At 38.6% G+C, this 21802-nt stretch overlaps 1 protein-coding gene across 3 annotated transcripts in view; it reads left to right on the forward strand.

The window, feature by feature from the left end:
* Nucleotides 1-16328, forward strand: part of CDH8 (cadherin 8) — a 153856-nt gene extending 137528 nt beyond the window's left edge. For all 3 annotated transcript variants that reach the window (XM_027698402.1, XM_027698400.1, XM_027698401.1), the window contains 2 exons: nt 12400-12651; nt 14271-16328. In XM_027698402.1, the coding sequence (XP_027554203.1) occupies nt 12400-12651; nt 14271-14764 (746 nt within the window). In that variant the 3' untranslated portion in view covers nt 14765-16328. The remainder of the gene's footprint in view (nt 1-12399; nt 12652-14270) is intronic.
* Nucleotides 16329-21802: the final 5474 nt, after the last annotated feature.

A 21802-nucleotide genomic window follows, 5' to 3' on the forward strand; every position in this document is an offset into this window, starting at 1 on the left:
TTTGGGGTTGTTTGTGTTTTGTTAGGAAACGTTCATTCAGTCTAACCTAAACTTGAAGCTAAAATCTAGGTTGTAGGAAATAATAAAAAACAAAATAGAACTGTTTCATGTAGCCTTTTTGAACTTGTCACTCCCTAACCTTGCTTAGCTCTGCCATGCCACTTTCTATAACATTTTCATCCATTATATGTGACCCTTCTGTAGAGTGCTCAGTGTTCCCCCCAACCAAGATTGAGACCTTGTGATCTCAGAGCACTCTCCAGGAGTGATGGTTTTTTGACTGAGGAATTGGTCTGGAGTTCAGAACAGTTTTATAGAGCTGGGTTGTGGGTTTTCTGCATGAATTTGGACAAGTCATTTAATCACCGTGCCTGTCGATGTGCCATGCAAACACTGCAGAGCTGTGGGCAGCTCCCTGTGGAATGGGAAAGACTGAGGTTTTCAGGAGGGATTTAAGCGGGTCTCTTTGGATTCTTCTGAGACTCCTGTTAGAAAACATACAGAAATTATTTGTCAGCTCAGGGCAGGACATGTGAAGCCCACTCTAATGCAGCTGTTGTATTTTTGATCCTAGCAGCAATACTAAATACTGAGGAAGGTAGTTTAGACCCAATTCTACATCATTTATCTTCTTCTATATCATCTTTATCTATCCCACATTGTTACAACTTCTGGTTTTGTACTTTCTATTTTTAGTTAAAAAAAAAAATTATACCAAATCAACTTTCTCTTTATTTGTGCTTTTCTTCTGCTAACATGGAAGATCAAAAGATGTAGTTGCCTTAAACTTTGTAGAGTTGTAATGCAGTCTGTCTAGCAGAATTTGCTTCAAAACTTTGTATACAGAACTTAGCTTTTTCTTGGCTAAAAGTGTTTTTTACTTAAATTTTTTTTCTTTTCTTTTTTTTTTCCCCTCCCAGTAAGGAAATGTAATTTTCTCAAGGTATCTCTGCTTTTTTTTGTTTTCTGTCCACCTTTTTGACTATATGTGTTTTTTCTTCAGGACCATGGAAGTATTTTTGGCGTATTGAGATGTATCTTCCTTTGTCAGTAGAATTGCCATCTCTTGTAATACTTTTACATGATCTTGCTTTGTATTTTTATTGCAGCTTCAGCCTGCACACTTCACTTGTACTTTATCAGAGTCTTCATCACAAATGGGAAGACAAGAAGGAACATTTCACTGTGATCTGCAAGGTTCTCTTAGCATACAGATGCATTATGTATTTATACCTCATAACTTCTCTGCTTGGCACAAAGAGAAAGACTGAATAAGATGTCTTTTTTTGTGGCAGTTCTATTTCAATAGTGAATAACAGATGTTTTACCATTTGTAGAACCTCCATCGTTGGAGGTGTTCAAAAACCACCCAGACAAGGTCCTGGGCTTGAGCAGGAGGTGGAGCAGAGGTCCCTTCCAACCTCAATGATTCCATGATTCAGTGAGAACCCTGAAACACCTCCTGAGCTGATGCTGCAGTTGGCAGATAGTTACCAATATCAGCACTGACTTTGCAATGTCTCTGCAGTGCTGAGGCAGAATTCAAACGTTGACCTCTTTCCCTGGCTCCTTCTTCTTTCCAAGTTATGTGTTGCGTCACACAATGTATATAGTAAAATTAGTCTTGCAGTAAGTCCCAGTCTTGAAATCCAAATTCAGATGTGTGTGTGTTTGCCTGCTTTGATTCTCAGCAATCCAACTGCGTATCCTACTTTGGAACTTCTGGCTATGCCAAGTTTTCTCCATGTAATGTTTGCATGCTGTGCAGAAACGTTCCCAGGAGTATCTGGAATGTTTTCTTTGAAAACTTTATGCAATCTATTCCACCCTATAGATGGGTAATTGTGGTTGGTTTTTTTGTTGTTTTTTTTTTTTCTTTTTTCCACTTACTGCAATTCCTTCTCTGGATGCCTTTTGCTCTTCCCTGCATTTCAAATGGCCATTAGTCTTCACCATAGGAGACACATCCTCAGTGAGAGGTGTTCGTATAAGACATTATGTGTATACTTTGGGTGTAAGACAGAGATATAAATTACTGCCATTAATGGCCTGATGATAACAAATTGTTATTGTTATACGTAATCTGCATATCAGAATGTCTTCCAAAAGTCATTATCATGCTGCCTGTGTGCCCAGGGGCAATGTTATACCATAGCATTTCAGTCTTTTGAATTACAAAAAGCTAATATAACTCTTGATGACATTTACAAAAATGTATAATGGCACTTCTTTCAGTTCTCTCACAGAAATTATTCTCAGTGAAGTTAAAGGGAGTTCTGCACATATAAGAACTACTGGATCTGGCACTTTTTAAAAATCAAAGCCACGTTTTTGATTTTTTTTTCTTCAGTGGCACCAGCTCAAGAAAATGTTAAGTCAAAATTGTTTTTAATTTATTTTCAGACTTAAAATGCCCCAGCCAATGTAATTCATATTTAACTTTCAATATTCTTTGGCAGAGAGGGCACATTCTAAATTTCTTCTCATAGTAAGTTGTTATGTCAGAGTTATAAAGCTCTGAAAATTGGCATTTTGTAGTGGAAGTGCTGACAAGACCTTTATTACACCAGTACAAATAGGCAGCATTCCAATAAATGCTGGTTGCTGTTTTTATAGTCTGGTGTTTGCTTTCTGCCACTGTATTTCAAAGTGAACATTATGACAAAAGTAAATAGCATAATAGAAATGCACTAGAATGGCTTGAATTTGGCTCTTACTGTTATAACAAAACTTCAGTATGGTTGATAGGTCTGATTCCAGATTTAGGTTTAAGGTCTGTTATATGATCTACTGGTAAATTGTTTTAAACTTTTACTGTGTGCATGAATTTGTTCCATGGAGTATTGGAAAGACAGTTATCATGGCAAGGGAAAGTGGTTGGTTTTAAGTTACTTAAATGCCAAGAACACATCACATTTAAAACCCAGAAGGTTCCTACTTAAGTTTTATGTTTCTTACTGTGGCATTCACAGTTTACATTCTGGAAAGCAAGATTCACTTCCAACATCTCTGATTGTCTTCATACATGAAGACTCTTAACTTTTCCAGACCCTGGAAGTAAGTCATTGAAGTAAGAATTGAAGGATGTGTGTGAAGAGGGGAAGGTGAAGAACATGGAGTGGAATTCTTGGAACTTTTCCATCACTTACCAAAAGTAGTATGAATTTCACTGAATCTGATAGAGATTTAGCTTTACACACAAGAGAACCCCAAAGCAATGTGATGTGTAAAGCTGTACATCTCACAGTGACCTAAGGGCCTCAGGCATCTGTCTGTCATCAGCTTCACCTCCCACACTGCATTTGTAAGCACACATTCATAGAAAGAGGAAGAATCCATTATCCCTCAAGAGAAAAACAGATGGCAAAGCCTCGGGGTATCTTGGCTTTCTTATTTATCTTTGCAGCATTTCTGTTGGAATCTGGTAATACAGTACTGGAAAGTTCTTGGTTCAAATGCAAAATATAGCCATTATTTTATCAAAGCACTGTAAAACACAGTGTTACTTTCTGAAACTTTTTGGTTAAAATAACAAGAGAATAGAATTAACTAGAATATGTAGATTTTAAAAATGATCCATCAGTCTATGCAAATTGCTGTGTTAATAATGTATTTTTAATGCTGAGCACATTTGACAGCCATTTCATCTCTCTTTCTAAACCAGAGCTTGGCAACCTGCATTAATTCTTACACTTTACAGATGTAACATTCAATGCACATGCCATGTAGTGATGTGATCCGAATAAAGTAAAGCATGTCAAAGCAATGGGATTATTAGTAAACAAGTTTGTGGCTGGGTTGTTGAATACAGAAGAGAAAAATGAGAGGCAAAAGCCATCGCTGTTTGAGCATATCTTACATCTTCCCCAGGCTGGATTTGCTGCAGATTATGGGAGTGTCAGTCAAAAGTGGCACCAGGGGTTTAGAAAAGATACCTGGACACAGCAGAGTGGGTGACACTCAGTCAGGTGTGTTGGGTGCAGTTCAGTGGGAACTGGGGGGCTTAAACACACCCAGAGCCCAAAGGTCCCTGGTTTGACTTGCCTTCTATGTCTGTAAATTAAAAAAGAGGGAGAGGTACCATGTCCTAATTATTTCTCTACCCCGTTAACAATAGAACCAGTATTACTTCAGACTCAGCCCTTGCTTCTACATCATTATTTCTTCAGCAGGGATTTTTCTGTCCTTTCTTCAATGAGTTAAAAAACCCAGGTACAAAATACAAGAGTTGCTGCTAGACTGCAAGTGACCATATAGTTATGTTTGATTATAGCTCTGCAGGCCTAAAGGTCAAAGGAAAGTTTTAGAATACTTAAGAGACAATTATCTAAAGTTCAGACTTTTCCAAAGGAATAGAACTAGAAATTATACAGACTATTATCTAAAGTTCACATTTTTCAAAGGAAAAAAGTAGGAGGAAATGCTCATTCATCATCACTTTGCTGGTAATTTGTCTGGCTTTTTTTTTTAAACTTCTGTCAAGAATTTATTTACTACAAGTTCCGTATGACACAGTAGTACTAACATAATTATTCCCCTTTCCAAGAAATTTGAACATATGAGAATGATGTATACATGATTAAATATTACTTTGCTCATGATTCAAAATTCCCAACAGTGCTTTTTATTTCTGCAAAGGGATACATGGAAATGTGTTTATGTTTTTTTAGTCATTAGTTGATTCAGCCTTTCAGTTCTGGCATAAGGTATTATTATTTAGGCCAACTGGTAAAGAGAAAAAAAATAATCAAAGATACAAAATATGTGATATATTCCAATTATTCTTCTGCCGATACATTTTCTCCCATGAAATACTTTTTTTCCTGTGTTCTTTTTGTTGTTTTAAGGGATTACAGAAAGTCCAGGTCCCGAGGCAAAAAAAACAATTGAAGAGTATAATTTATTATAGGAATGTTTTGAGTGGCCATTAAGGATGCCAGTATGACATGCAACTTGTTATGGTGCAGGAGAGACAGTTTGATCAGTCAGCTGAATTTTTATAGCACAAAAACTTTTTTCTTTTGAACCTGATGTCTGCTATCAAATTTGATAGCAGTCATCAATCTGCTTTTTTGGAGATATCACAATTTTTTGACATTCATGAAAAGCAGGTCAATTTGAAATACCTGTGAATGCTTCAGTGCCCATATGGTTTGGCCGTCATAAATCAGAAAAATATACTATAAAAATGGCCACTTTTTATTTTCAGATTATTTTGTAAGCCTTGTACTTGAATAGAACATTTATGCCATTACTATGCAGATGAGACAAGGGGTCACTTTTCGTGTAAACTGCTGTTCAACACAATTTTGTTTGAGACACACATCAAGGAAGGCCTAATACACATGTAAAATATTACACATGACACACTTATGTGCTTATATTAACATACATACAAGTTCTCATAAAACATATTTGATGTGCATAAATGCACCCATGTTGAAAACACGGGGTTTAATCATGAAACAAAATTGTGATAGTAATGCTAATGAACAAATAGATTATTTTTTCAGCTACTAATGACTGACAACTTTATAATACACAAACTCACAATTGTTCCCTTTTAATCAAGGATTCCTTTAAAGAGTGTTTCAGCCTAAGGCAGAAATGAAAAAAATACCGCCTTAAATGGGTGTTTCTCATAAAGCATTTTGACAGCATTCTTTTGGAAGCAGGAAACTGATGTTTCCAACTTCTACTAGACTGGAGCCTGAAACATATAAATCAGCTTTTCAGCCCAGGGCCCGTCTGTGAACAGTGTTCTTATACAAAGGGAACAAGGATGAGGGTGTGCTTTGAGTCATCGCTCCTGGTTCTTGTGCTGGAACAGAAACCAGCTCGTGGTTATTCTTTCTAAGGGATTTTGTAATTATGAAAATTTAAAAAAAAAAAAGAGATTTCAAAACAGTTGAGTTGACAAAGATGCCACACGTAGTGTGGGACTGAGGGTAGTGACCTCTTGGGGCTGAATTAATTTGGTTTGGTTCTGCAGCGCAATCCTACGAATATAAATATGTGTTATTTGTGAATCTTTTCATGAGAAAATATGCAAAAGAATAATGATTAAGGTAATGCTTAGAGCTCATGGACTTTTTGAGAGATCTCTGTATTTTGAATTGATTGATTCCCAGAATCTAAAATGGGCATTGGGATCTTCCCTATATTCCACTATTTCTCTGTCGTTAGGTTTGAATTTTGAAGAAAACCTAAAATGCCAGTATCACTACAGATCTTTTAAAAAATCTGTGTTTGACGCTGTAAGGTCTCCAGTACTGAAGAGTAACAATTACAAAAAGCACTTGAATGAATCAATGGTTATGCAAAGAGCTGAAATGTTACCTTAACATTCTCTGGAATGTTCTCTTCAAGTGCATTTGCAGATTGCTAAATGTTATAGTGCCAATATTTCGTAGAATGTCATATGTTCTGTTTTTCTGCCTGTAATTTTGTAGTTTCCACTGAAACCTGGATGATAACAACCTAATTGCTCAGTTATTTCAAGTTTGGGTTTTTTTTATGTAAGAATGGATGCCACTTATGAACTGAGAGAGGAAATGAACGAACTCTCCTTGTCTTTTCATTATCAGAAAAAGCAGGGAGCGTCACAGTAAGGATATTCTTGATGCTTTTTTACTTTTGTAAAGGACTCTATTTTACAGAGAATGTCTTTTAGGATAAAAAATGTACACAATAAGATATCTCTTATAAACATGAAGACTTATATTTCTGGTGTTTCCAGCTGTAAAGTTTCCAATTAAAATTCTTTCTTCACATAAGTAATATATCCAGCATAGATAACAACTTCTGCCACAAAGTCCTTAATACCAGTGGTCGTTTGATCTTTCTGGAAATGTTCTAAAAGGGATAGGAAAAGAAAGACAGAAAGGGTTATGTAGGTGTAAGGTTACCCAGCAGGGAAGTCCACTGATCTCCACATATTAGAGACCACGAGGGAATTAAAGAATTGCAATAGTGTGTGCAGAGAAAATGACACTTGGATGCAAACTGACTACTTCTGATTTTTACTTTTGTTCTGTTATTCTGTTGTCTGACTTAAAATTGCAACGTGTTCTTGTACAAAGTGGGAGATGAAGAAGTTGACTCCTGCCTGCTAATTTCACATCCAAATTGGAGTCAGTGCTGTTAAAGTCACTCATGTCCAGCAAATCGAGAAGCAGCTTTGTATAAAAATTACTACATTTACATTTTCTTAAAATCTTGCATCCAGAAGCCTCAAAAGAGATCTGGGAGTCTTGAGAACTGTTGGGGGGATGTGCAGGAAGCACTTGGCCCTGCGGGGATTACAGTTATTCAAACTCCCTTTGTCTGGAAATCACACTGGATGTCTCACAAAGACCTTCTGCATTGCCATTCTTTGTTCCAGCTGTGAGGGAGGTATTCCCAAAATGGTCTCTTTCACGATTGTTTCAAAAATCTTCTTATGAACTTGAGAAACTGAGAGTCTGACAATGAAGTGATTTGGTTTTATATTTAAAAATGGTAAAAATGAGCTCCAGCTGTGAACTGCAGTTGTGTATTCCTGGTGCTCTGTCACTCTGACCCGACACTGAGGGTAAGGCAATGATTAGGGTCCCTCATCTGATACTATTCCTGAAGCCTGTAGGACAGATAGAGCTCCTTGTCCATCCTGGGTAGGTGGAACATCACCCATGAGAGGGCATCTCATAGGACTCAGGCATTTCCATGACCTTCTTCAGCCCTTTCCTCACATAAAAGGGCACAGATTTCAGGGAGACTCGTTTTCATGGAGAACATCAAAGGCCCTCCTGACTGTGCCTCTGACTGGAGGTGAACACTTGGTGTCTCTTTGCCTGTGGCAGGTTTACCTCAGAGCTTTATTAACAGACAGGATTGGGGGGTTTTCTGCATGTAATTTTCCTTGTTTTGCTAAAAGTAACATGAATAAATAAATAGCCTGAACAGCACTATAATGAAGGATCAGTGGGTTAATTGGAAAGATAAGTGGAAAGAGACTGTCCCCTCTCCTGTTGAGCACCTGCTGCCAAGATAATTCCTGCAGCAGTGCTGGAGGTTGTTCCTGGAGGAGATTCCTGCTGTTTTGTCACCTACCAGTAAGGGGAATGTCCACAGAGAGGAGGAAGCAAATCAGATAAATTAGGTTTACTGCTAATCAACTGCTAAGATTTAGTTTCAAGTTCTAGGATTTAGTTTCAAGTTCTAGGATTTAGTTTCAAGTTGTAGGAGCCAACTAAAATGTCAATTAGAGAGTCATTGTTCTTCACTCAAGCCACATTTCCAGCAACACCGAGGTATATTTATTTCAGGATGTAGCAATGAAGGGAAAGGACTTTATTGCTAAAGAAAATTGCCAAGGCAAGTGGAGGGCTTGCCATCCATTGGCAAAACAATTTGGTCATTTCATTTTGCTTTTTCTATTGACGACTTCTGATTGCCAGTTTCTCTCCAGGCACAACATATTCACCTTTAGTCAAACACAGCAGCTTTTAACAAAAAAAACCAAACCCAAAACCGCCCAAAAAACAAACCAAAAAATGCAACCAAGCTAGCCATCTGTAAGAAAAGAAAGGTTATTCTCTTCTCCTTGTTTTGCATCTCTTCGGCACAGTACTGATTGTTCAGCAATTACAACTTCTTTGGCACTTAAATATTTCAACTAACTGTCTTACATGTCTTGAATATCTTTTGCTTTATCTCATTTCTTTTGAAATGGAATTTAGAACCTTTCCTGGTATCAGGTGGTTTCTTGCACACAGCACAGCTTCACTAATTGGCAGTGGTGGGCATATTTTCTCCATCTCTTCTTCCTCTCATTTTTTCTGTCCCCTCCTATTTGTCTCTTCAGAGTACATACTTCCTTTTTTACTGAGTTTTACACCCTGATTCTGGCTTATTAGAATTTGCTGTGCCAGGCAGGATAGCAGGATAGCAGAGAAGGGATCTGAAGCTGTCACCAAGCAGCACAGCTTCTCTTCATTGTTTCTTCCTGAAGCAGGTGCCTTCCCCCTTTTGCATATCTGTAAAGTGCAGGGCTGCTGGGGCTCAGCTCTCAGTCCTCTCCTCCAGCTTGGACAGAGAAGGACTGTACCAGGTTCCTAGGAAGGAACAGGTTGTATCAGTACAGATTTTAGAGCACAGGAAGTCACTGTGTAATATAACTGTAAAAGTCTCTGGAGTTCTGAATAAATGACTACAGATGTGACACTTCTGAGTTGGATTTGTCTCAAAGACAGAAAGAGCTGGAAATTGAGCACCACATAGTGTTTTTCTTCTTTGAAAAGTTAAAGAAAAAGCATTAAGTATGCAACTTATGCTGAGATATTTTTAATTTTACAGGAGAAAGTCAGTGGACAGATGAATTTATTTTGCAGTATTTGAAAATAGGGAGGGGTGCCAAGGAGGAAAAGAATGCTGTCTGTTAAAAAAAAAGTGCTACCTTTTACACATCCCAGTGTGATGCATTAGTGATTCTTACTTTGGTAAAGTTATCCACACCCATATTCAGGAAAACTGAGCTACAGGATTATTTCCCCAACATAACCTTTCCCTTTGTTCCCTGCAGTTCAGCCAGAGAACAAGTGTGACATTGGAAGTGGTTTAATTTGACATGTAGTTTTTGCTCACTTCTAAATGTCTGCTAATTGTTGACTTAAGACATACTTGACTTTTCCTCTGTAACACAGTGGCACATGTGACTCTGGGTGTCTTCAGGGAGTTTGGTCCTATTTGAGTTGTCAGAATTCTTAAGAGCTTATACCTGAAATTTATCTTCAGTAAACACATATGCTCCCTTTAATTTTCAAAAAGGGCACAAGAAAGGACTAGACTATTTATTTAGCTCCAGGGTGCCATCAGTTTTGATGTGACTGTTTCCAAATTAAATAGATAATAACTCAGGATTCCTGGGAAAAAAAATTGTTAGGAATACTTTTTGTTCTGCAAAGTGACTATGTTTTTTCTGCTTTATTCAGTGGTTAATTTTTAGATTGATCTTCATGTGTTACGTACTCCAAATGCGTGAAAAATGTTGAAATGGTTACATCATCTCTAACACATCATTAGCAACATGAATTATAGAAAGAACCTCTCCAGGTTGCATAAGTGTCATTGGTTGGTGGTTCTGCTGTGGAAGGGTTAGAGAATCATAGAATGTTTGGGTTGGGAGGGACCTTAAAGCTCATCTCTTTCCACCCCCTGCCATGGGCAGGGACACCTTCCACTAGCCCAGGTTGCTCCAAGTCCTGTCCAACCTGGCCTTGGACACTTCCAGGGATGGGGCAGCTACAGCTTCTCTGGGCGACCTGGGCCAGGGCCTCCCCACCCTCACAGCCAAGAATTTTTTCCAATATCCCATCTATCCCTGCCTTCTGTCAGTTTGAAGCCATTCCCTCTCGTCCTGTCCCTCCAGGCCCTTGTCAGTAGTCTTTCTCCATCTTTCCTGTCGGCTCCCTTCAGGTCCTGGAAGGCCACAATAAGTCACCCCAAAGCTTCTCTTCTCCAGGCTGAACAATCCCAGTTCTCCCAGCCTTTCCTCCCATCAGAGCTGCTCCATCCCTCTGATCATACACAGTAGGCCTGCAAAATCAGAGGTCCTGATCTTCACAAGGAGCCTCATTTTTGTAGTCACTGAGTGGGAAAACAAGCCTTCTCTGTTCTCCTGTGTGAGGCAATTACGCCTGTGCTTGAATACCAAATAATTTTTCTTCCTCTTTTGTTTCATGGAAGTAATGAATAAACTATAGGATTTATCTACTGATTGATATCTTGATATAGGTTGAGGCCATGATATATTTTAGTAATATTTTGTTCTGTAATCGTTGTATTCTGTACCTTTATTCCTTATTAATATGCCTCCTTACTAAGAAGGATATTAAGAATAAAATACCTAATTTTATTTTTTTCAATGTGAAAAGTGTCTTTACATTATTTGCTTTGTGACCAGAACCAAGATTAAAGCAGGTCCAATGCTTTCTTACAGACACTATATATATGCAAACACGTTTTCATGTGCTTCATTGAAACTCTAATTTGGGTTTCAACTCAAGAATTGGGTCTTTGCTGTAGTTGTCATATGAACATTGCCTGTCTTCCAAGTCTCCCCTGCTTCATGCCTGCCACATAACTCCCAGTAATTTCTTTCCTTCCATGGAATGACATTTAATATTGAATATGTGCATTTTATAGCATAAAATATCAGGAGGCTTACTTTGGTTCATGATGAATCAGGAAAATCAACATTAACTCCTTCTCCCAAACATGATGTGCAGCTTTAAAATTGTCATTGGATCCTGCAGTAACACACACACACATTCCTATTCTGTGTACCTCAGAATCCTTTTTTTAAACAAAATATCTTTTTATTAAATATCTTTTTATTAAAAACAAACTAGTGCAAGTCGACATGCACTCTGTTAGTATATAACTTATAATACTGATTTTTTTTTTTCAATCCACAGAATGAAGCAGTTAAAAGTTACAGTGAATATATAAGTATGTAAATAAATCAGAGTTTTTCCCATGCTTGACATGCTCACTAATCATGGTTTATACTTGAACATTCTTGTACATACAAGATCACTGATATTCAGTAGTAGTGTGTTGCTAACTGGCTAGAATATATAATTTTTACAGCTAATACGTGAGAGAATCTATATGATTATCCTAAGTCAAACCAACTTGTATTCTTTTTGATGGTGAACTGAGTGACTATGAGAGATTTAACTGTGTGCCTCTGTGTCTGGGTAGGATGCCATGCAGTCAGATGCCTCTATATGTTTCTAAAATTAAGTTTCTGCATATGTGTGCAGAGGTAAGAATGTCCCAGACTCATTTCCTCCAGCTGCCTCCATAGGAGACACATTCTGGTTCCGTTTGCTCTATTCCCATCACTGAGGCCCAATAAATGTTTAAGTTGCTGAAAATTAGGCCTACAGCTTTTGATGCATTGAGCTTTTCTTTTGTCTTTGTATGAAAAAGAAGAATCTTCTGTAGCAAGGGAAGATATTGTGCAATTTGTAACTGTAACAGAGGGAACATTTGTTTTAATTGATGAATGTGCTTTAAGTTTGGGTTACTTTAACATCTCATTTCTTTCTTGCTTTACTGGGTGAATTTTTATGACTGCATGACTTGAGAAACAGTGGTGAACCATGATGGGAAGATATCTATAGGGATGCATGCAGAGGAGAAAGTGAGGGATTGCCTCATGGTCATACCACAAGACACAAGAAAATGCATATGTTGCACTTCTTCAGGGCAGGGACAGAAAGGGGGGGGATTTCTGTGTCACGTGCTGCTGGTATGAGGAGATCATAAAATGTCTGTGGAGAGGTTTCCTGAAAGCTGTGGGGTCAGCAGCCCTTCTGTGTGGTGAAACGTTGCCAATTTTCCCTTTTCCAGACAACACCCTCAGCATCCTGGCGAAGCACAGCGGGTTCAGCCGGCAGAAGCAAGAAGTTTATCTGCTGCCAATCATCATCAGTGACAGTGGGAATCCTCCCATGAGCAGCACCAGCACCCTCACCATCCGTGTCTGTGGCTGCAGCAGTGATGGCATTGTCCAGTCCTGTAATGTTGAGGCCTATGTGCTTCCCATTGGACTCAGCATGGGAGCCCTCATTGCAATCCTGGCCTGCATCATTTTGCTCCTGGGTAGGTATTTGTGTCACAGCTCAAAACTTCTCTGCTTCCTGAGTGGCCATAAGGGAGCCCAGGAGTCACAGAGAAGGACTGACAGTCTAGTCCAATGGAATGTGCAGCAGTGCTGAAATCCTGTCAGGGTTGTGTCCCTCCTGTCCTGAGAGCTGAAGCATACAAAGCAAAGTCCCACTCTGAAGTAGTTGTACACATGAGTTACATAATAAACAGGTATGGAACATGAAACCAAAAATCCAGCCAGGATGTTAAGTAGCAAGGTGTACACAGTATGTGCTACACACGACACAAATGGACTTGTTCTGTCTTCTAAGGCTTGTATGAATAATAGAATCTCAGAATTACAGGATATACTGAGGTGGAAGGCACCCACTAGTCCCTCCAGTCCAACCCCTGGCCCTGCACAGACACCCCAACAATCCCACCTTGTCCCTCAGAGCGTTGTCCAAACCCTCCTGGAGCTCTGGCAGCCTTGGGGCTGTGCCCACTGCCCTGGGGAGCCTGGTCAGTGCCAACCAGCCTCTGGGGGAAGAACCTTTTGCTGAGATCCAACCTGACCCTGCCCTGACACAGCTCCAACCATTCCCTGGGTCTGTCCCTGCTCACACAGAGCAAAGATGGAGCTGCCCCTCCTCTGCCCCTCGTGAGGAGCTGCAGACCCCGATGAGCTCTGCCCTCAGTCTCCTCCAGCTGAACAAGCCAAGTGCCCTCAGCCCCCCCTTGTATGGCCCCTCTAGACCCTTCATCATCCTCCCAGCCCTCCTTTGGATGCTTTCTAACAGCTTTAGAGCTTTCTATTAAATATATTTGTATTTATATATTTCTAATATGAGCTTATTCTGGATTGTAATGGCACAAGACCCACTACAGCTTTACAAGACAAGCAGCACAGTATATTTTAATAAAACATACAGAATTTGTATACATCATCAAGCAAGGGAGAGAGCAGTGAAGGAAGAGGCCTATTTCTGCACTTCGCAGCTTCACTTTGTAACTGAGATTTACATCAGTAACTGAGATTTCAGCATTAAGCTGCAAAAACAACACTGCAACGCATTTAGAGTTTTTTATGCATCTGTCCACAATTCTGAAATCACGCTAAGCTCTTTTTTTCCCCCTTATTGTCTCATTTTCTTTTCAGTTATATAATGTGAGTCTCTTGCAACAGGTAAAAAAAAAAGACACTGATTTCCTTCTGTCATTAGGGCTGTGTTTTCAGAAAAACACTCTCTAATTTTGGAAAACACCATCCATAATGTAGATCCTTATAGACTATGTTCAGTGAATAATGATAGCTTTGCTTCATTTCCAAAAGGAAAAGTTGTTTACTGACTTTGAAGCTCAAAACTAGAAGTACGTGAAATCTTATTGCCTATATGAAATTGAGCTTCAGATGTAGATATGAGCTGATAATAAAAATCTTGAGGACTACTCAGAGCTTCTGATCAGATTTCCATCACATAGATGAGGTTGAAGTTATAGGTCTTTCAGTTTTTCACCCTTATTACTCTCAATTTCACAAAAGCCACCCTACCCCCTTCCACAACTGCACTTCCCATGTAATGTTTTGATTGGAAATTTCTTACCTAACCAGCCTTGTGATGTTTTCTTTGCAGTCATCGTGGTGCTCTTTGTGACACTGAGAAGACATAAGAACGAGCCTCTAATCATCAAAGATGATGAAGATGTGAGGGAAAATATCATCCGCTATGACGATGAGGGAGGTGGAGAAGAAGACACGGAAGCGTTTGACATTGCGACTTTGCAAAATCCGGATGGAATTAATGGGTTTTTGCCTCGTAAGGATATTAAGCCTGATCTTCAATTTATGCCCAGGCAGGGTCTTGCACCTGTTCCTAATGGTGTTGATGTTGATGAATTTATTAATGTAAGGCTTCATGAAGCTGATAACGATCCCACAGCTCCACCATATGACTCTATCCAGATTTATGGCTATGAAGGAAAGGGGTCAGCGGCTGGTTCCCTGAGCTCATTGGAGTCCTCTACATCAGACTCAGACCAGAATTTTGACTACCTCAGTGAATGGGGTCCTCGCTTTAAAAGACTTGGAGAACTTTACTCAGTTGGAGAAAGTGACAAAGAAACTTGACAGTGGATTACAAACTTCTTCCCTGTTGACTTAATGATCATGTAATATTCTAGGGCCACTGCTGGTAGTTAAAACTAATGTGGCTTTTTGTTTTAGAGGCAAGTTTAGCGCCAGTCATCTATAAAATCAACTACATTGTAATGTTGAACCAAAAAAAAAAAGTATATGTTAGGAGGTTAAGTCTTGTGGAGTGTGAAGTAAAGTATGTGGAGTGTCTAGAAGTCTTTGGATATTTGATATTCACTTGACCACTCTGAAGATGGAGATTTGGATCTTTGATTATCTTCAGTGAATTGAAAAGAACAAAAAGAAATTGGTGCTCTCTTAGAAAATGGACTTGCAGGGATTTTGCTGTTGAACAGTAGCTCCTGCCAGTATGTGTAAAGCTAATGGTTTGTTTCTGCATTGCCAACAAAGATCCCGCCACAGAAATGTTTAAAAGCAATATCTTGGTCTTCTTAGCAATGCTGAGCAGAAATAGCATTGCCAATTCCTACTGGCTTCTACTGTGCAGTGACCATCCATTGTACATACAGTAATTGTTGGCCACGTAACCACAGACTGAATATCATCTTTAAATATTGTGTCAAGCCTTAAAATATTCACATGTTCTTAATCCATTCCAGTGATGGGTAATAAATCCTACTAATGTGTAGAGATTCAGAGGCAGGGCTACAAAACCTTGCTTTCCAAAAGGATCTCTTTTTCTAGAAGAAGGATCAGTCCTGTGCTTCGTCTTCTGAAAGAGAAAACTGTGAAATGGGATGGACTTACCTAAATGAAAGAATTGATGATTTTATTGCTAAAGATCGAATTTATTTGTTTAATCTTTGAAATAAATATTTTATTGATGTCCATTACTGCTTTTATTTATCAAAACTGATAATCTATAGAGTAAGATTATGAAGAAAACTAAATTATATCCGTTAGATTTTTTTTCTATATATAATGAATGTTTAATACATGTACATTTTGAAAAGAAAAATGACAAATTGTTGCAGGTTAAAGCAGTTCCCTATCCATTTGAAGTAGCTGAATTTTAAGAGAATGCTGGCAGGAATTAAACTTTCCCAGAGAAAACTTTTGACAGTTTTGTATCTTCATAAATCTAGTACCTGGTGTTTTTAATACAAGCACAAACAGCTGGAAGTAAACTGGTTCATGTGAATATTTAAACTATAGACTTTTAGAAATCCACACATAACACAGTACAGTAAAAAAAAACATGCTTATAGTTCTCCACTGTATTAGAGCAGGAACCAGTGTGTACATAATTTTACTGCTTCTGTTATTAGCATTTCTTTTCTATAATATTCATAGTGATGCACCAGGGCTCTTGCACACAGAGAAAGAACACTAGAAGCTGCAAGCATACTCAATTTGTAATGCAAACTTGCCATTTAGAAGTAGCAATTGTATAAGAAAACTACGTATTACATGCAAATCATTTTAATTTTCTACTTTGTTTTGAAGCTATATTATTGTTTGTTTATTTACTCCATGTATTGTATTCAGAGAAACTCCTGTATTGTTTCCTACTTTGTGAAATATATTTTTATAAATACTTCTCTTGTTGCTGCTTTTCTTTCAGGTTTACCTGGGCACTGCAGAAATGAATCTGCCTGAATAACTCCATAGGTTTTTTGAGGAATGTAGTTTCTTCAGAATTTATTTATTAATTGAATACAGTCAAAATAATAATAAAAATAGGATAATATTTGAAACATTTTTTGACAGTGTTTGCAGAATTAGATAGCAGCCTGTGACCACAGGAGTTATGAGGGTCTAATTCACTGTGCCTTGCTGAAAAACAAGCTCACAGATCTTTTGTTAAAGTATTGTCAGTAAAAACAACCCACTGACTTTAAGTTTCTCAGTAACATCTGTTCTGCAAACAAAAAGGTCTTAATGCACCATCCCCAATTTTACCTGTGTTTCAAATGGAAACATTTACTTTGCTTTAGCTGCAGCATGGCTGGGTTTAATGACTTTAGTCTGTGGACAACTAAGACACTAATACCAGTTCTATATGTATTATAAAGATTTTATTGAAATTAATGAAGTCTCCAATAGATTTAAGTTGCATTACATTAAAAAATTGCTTCTGAATAGCTTTATCTAGCAATTTTGGTGATACTCTAAACAGTGAAGTTGCCTAAAGATAGAACAGAAGCAGTTATGAAGATTTCAATGAAATCAAACATATTTATGGAACAGACTGTAATTAAAGCCAAACACACTCTTACTAATCACTTGCACCAAGAGCCAGGGTGCTGTGAGTTGCCATGCCTGATCTAATAGCAGTGCAAATGGGAAAGTCTGATTCAAAACTGAGCCAGTTTTCAGTCTCCCTCCCAGTCCTGGGAGCAAAGGAAGGTGCTGTGAGCTATGGATCACATTATTGTCTATGGTCCCATCAGCGTTCAGGCCAAGTCGCTCTGACTATGAGTTATAGTCTACACTGAAGAGTTTTGCAAAGCTCTTTTGTAGGAAAAATCACAAATGGATAACCTTCTGATTGCCTTTTTGATTGAAAGTTCCATCTGAGACCACGACAGCGCATTCAGTAATAAGATTTCCAGGGAAAAAAATCCCATCACTGGCACTGTAGGAGAGGCAAAGCATGACAGAAATCTCATCATTGTCAGTCAGAAAGAGATGGGAGTTACTACTGCTGGGCAGAGCTCTAAATTGTGCATTTATACAGGTATTAAACATGAATAGCTACAATGCAAAGGGGAGAAAGAAATTAATGAATTTCTGAACCTGTCAATAGACACAGGATGTTTCTTGTGTCATCGCTACCCCACCGAAGGGAAATGATTAATTCCACAAACTAGCTCCATGTAATTTGAATATAAAATTTATACAAATACATGTTAGGGGGTTAGATGTTGATCATTCTGTTTTCCAAGACTTCTTTTCTGACAATGAAATGAATTCAGTATAAAATTATTTTTGGATAACGATGGTATTTAGGGGGATTAGATCATATCACTCTACATTTCACATCTAGATTTAGATGTATAAGCGACGCTCTTTAAAGCATGTAAAATGGTAATTCATCTTTTCAACAACATTTAATTAGTGATTGACTCATTGTAAGTGACAAGGAAAATGCATTAAATTAGAATTATTAATACTGATAAATCTGAGAATTAAAGTCTCCAAATCTTTTACAAGTGCCAAGCGCCTCCCAGTCCCATTGACCCTGGCTTGCCTGCACCTCGCTGTGCCTCACACTCATTTGTCACAACTGCTAAAGTAAATCATCCCACACATCAGAGATGGAATTCTAAGTTTTTGGCCTGGACGTGTCACAGGCACAAAATTCAGCTCAGGCTTTTAAATATGCAAGTCCTGTGAAGTGAATGTGTGTACACGTTTACTAATTATAACTGGGATGACTAAAGGCCTTCATAATCTCCTGTCCTTTGCTGCAACTGAAAGCATGTGCTGTTTGTGTGCTACGACCTTGAAATCAGATCACAAAAAGCTCATTTAAATGCATTTTTTACCTGGTATCATTATACCTTTTTGTCTGTGATAACTTTGAAATGACTGTGAAATATGCAGGAGAGAAAATGGCTCCAGACTTTCATTTAAATCAGCAGTTGCTGATCACAGGAGAAACATTTAACACTATGGCAACTCCAAATCCCATCAGCTCTGTCGCAGCACAGCAGCAACAATTCTCAGTCTGGAGAACAGACAGAGTGTCTGCAAAATAGTCTGTTTGGAATAACTCTATTTGTACAGCTCTGCTAGAGATGGATCTGCTGATTTTAATATACAGAGAAAAATAAATCAGCTACACTATGTCCATGCAGTTGCATCTACCTACAGATGTGTGTGGCAATCTTTTTTACAGCCTGTGTGGTCATGGAATTCTAGAAATGGATAAAGGGGCTTAGGAAGCTTCTCCAGGGTCTGTCCAGCTGGAGGAAGCCTTGGCAGGGAGCCTGTTTCTGTATGTGATTTCCTTGGGATATAATTTTGGTCTGAATGGAGCTGTTTGGTTGTTTCTCTTCTTTTGCTTGCTCCTTTCTCCACCAGTCCCCCTATCCAGAGCTGTGAACATCAAATTAGGAAGCAGGTTTATTAAGACCACAGAGCTCTTTTTCAGCTGGTGTGCTCAGTGACTGGAAACAAGCAGGGTAACGAGGTTCACCAAACTCTCCCTCCTCTAAGGAAGACTGAACACCCTGAGTTATTCATACCAGAGGACTGCTTCTGTATTTTAAATTATGCTGAAAAGTCTGAAGCTAATTATGGTGTTTTGTAATTAATAGAGTATAAATAATAGAAAAATTGCTCACTAGCAGCAGACATTCAGAAGCGTTTCTGATCTAGAGAAGTGAAAAGTTCCTCAAAAGTTCATCAGGAACTGAGGGACAGGACAAGGGGGAATGACTTCAAACTGAAACAGAGTAGGTATAGATTTGATGTTGGGAGAAATTCTTTACTCAGACTGGTGAAGCACTGGTACAGGCTGCCCAGAGAAGCTGTGGCTGCCCCATTCCTGGAAGTGTCCAAGGCCAGGTTGGACGGGGCTTGGAACAACCTGGGCTAGTGGCAGGAGATGAGTTTTAAGGTCCCTTCCCACCTAAACCATTCTGTAATTCAATGATTCTATTGCTCAGAAAATCCTTTTTCAGATTGGGAAAGTTTTTACCAGTGGTAGGATGTCCTCAGTAAAAATAAAAATTTAAAACAAAAAAAAAGAAAAAGAAAAAACAGTGAGTGTGTTGACTGTTGTTAGAGTTTGCTTTCAGACAGAGCACGTGTCATTAGCAGCAAATAGAAAGTACTGATGGAGTGAGCAATGGAAGCTTTCTGTGCTCTATCATTCAGATAAGCTGGACTTGTATTATTTCTACATTTGTACACTATTTGTGCAAGATAATATTCTGGCTTTGCAGAAGATGGAAACCAATTTAACTTGCTGTATAATTCACAGTGATGGGTTTTGTAATCACACTGCAAAATGAGTCTTCCTGCTGTATCACACAATACTGATACTGGCTTATGTGCTGCAGAACCAGACCCTCTTCAAATAATGTCGTAGCATTCTAAATGAGAAAATATAAAAATCCTGACAATGTTTTTTGTGCAACTGCAACTAAGACATCTTCCAAAATGGCTATTGAAAGCAAGCTGAAGCACAGAGTTTCTGGCAGAGCCTTGTAAATGTGCTCATTAGCATTGCAACACAACTATCCCTCCCTTTTTTTTTTAAATCTCCTACCCCCCACATTGTGAAATTAAACAAGTGAAATAAACAAAATGAAAATTTCAGCCTTCTCTTCACAGCAATAATTTGCAAAATTCCCTTTCTTCTCCTTCCACTGTTTCTGGTGCCTACTTGAGTAAGGTCTGTGTGATGACAGGTAAGGGATGAGTGGAGATTACCTCTTTTATTCCATGAATGGAGAAAGCCCTTCTGGTGTGGGAGCAGCAGTGCCCTCACCTGTTGTTTTTCTGTGCATTCCTAAAAAACTAATTAAAGTCTAATAGTGACAGCTCAAATTCCTATTTGTCAGGTGATCACAGACCAGCTTTCCTGTGGTAGATACCTGTAGAATCATGGTTTGCATTGGAAGGGATCTTAGAGATCATCTCATTCCACCCCTGTCATGGGCAGGGACACCTTCCACTGTCCCAGGTTGCTCCAAGCCCCATCCAACCTGGCCCTGGACACTTCCAGGGATGTCTATATAGAGTCTATATGCAGACTCATCCCATGGGACTTACAAACACAGAGATTTCTTTCTTTCCTCCTGTGGAAATGCTCTGATTTGTGAAGTTTGGAAGAAGCAGCCAGTAAGACAGCAGGCAGGTAGCACTGATGGCAAAGGATGGATGATTCTGGGACTGGTCCCCATGTTGTATCTTACTTGAGTCTTTGTGTTAACTAAGTCTAGCCTTGATTTTTTTACCTTTAAATTACTTAACAGCAAAAAAAGTCAATTCCCTGCTTTTTATAACAGCTTGGTTTTTGAATTATAAAACAGGTCTTATGGTTGGCAGGGGGTCTTTTTGTCATTTCTTTCTTTGTTAATGGAACATTCACTGATGGCAACATTGACACAGTTCATTCTGCCAAATTTCACAAGCTGGCAGTTTTACCAATGAATATGAAAACAAAAGATGTGCATTTTTTAACTGAAATATTATTTATATAATTGAGAGCAATGCAAAACCAGTTGAATTACCTTTAAAATAAACTCCCACAATACCACATTTCCAGCCACAGATGGGACTGCTTTTGGACTCATTTTTAAATGCACTGATAGGCCAGTGTTGGTATGAGTTTTCTATGCAAGGGAATAGCTCAGTGTCTTTAGACATTGTTGAGGAATAAGTTTCTTGTTTTTATAAAAATTATATCATGGCTCAAACCTGTGGGCATGGAAAGAATGGAGTTTTGTTACTCATAGAATTTAGAGCTGGAACCAAAGTCTTGGTCCAGTGTCTCAACTGAGAGATTGGGGCAAATGGATTAGAGGTAAGTAACAGATTATTTTGGCAATACATCTGACCTCCTCTTTCACCCAACCGAGGGCAGTTGTAGCAATAATGAAGCCCATGGTTATTTTGTAGAGGTTTATCCCAGTCTCCTGCCAGGTAAGTCCCATGGCAAATGCTGAAGGTGGCCTGACATCTCCAGAGGGACAGAGGTACCTTCATAATCTTTGTATCAAGACAGATTTTACTGTCTTCCTTTTACAGCCTTCCAGCCAAAATTGGCTTCCTTTCCATTTCTGCAGTTCCAGGTGTGAACTGCTTCAAGCTGTAGCAGCCCAATATAACCTGTTATACCAAATAAAGGCAGGGCATTGTTAGGTAAAATGTCAGTGCAACACAGAGCTTGAGATACAATTAATCCTTGCAGAAAAAGGTCAAGGATGAATCATCAAATGCTGTAGGGTTTTAATGGATATTTTCCAACCCTCTTACATCACATGAAACAACAGCCATTTATTTTATTGTATATAATATTTCTTCCGTAAATAAAAGCGAGAGTCGATGACAAAG

Source organism: Neopelma chrysocephalum, unplaced genomic scaffold (genome assembly GCF_003984885.1).
Source record: "Neopelma chrysocephalum unplaced genomic scaffold, ASM398488v2 Primary Assembly neopelma1_127, whole genome shotgun sequence".
In the NCBI taxonomy this organism is placed as follows: Eukaryota; Metazoa; Chordata; class Aves; order Passeriformes; family Pipridae; genus Neopelma; species Neopelma chrysocephalum.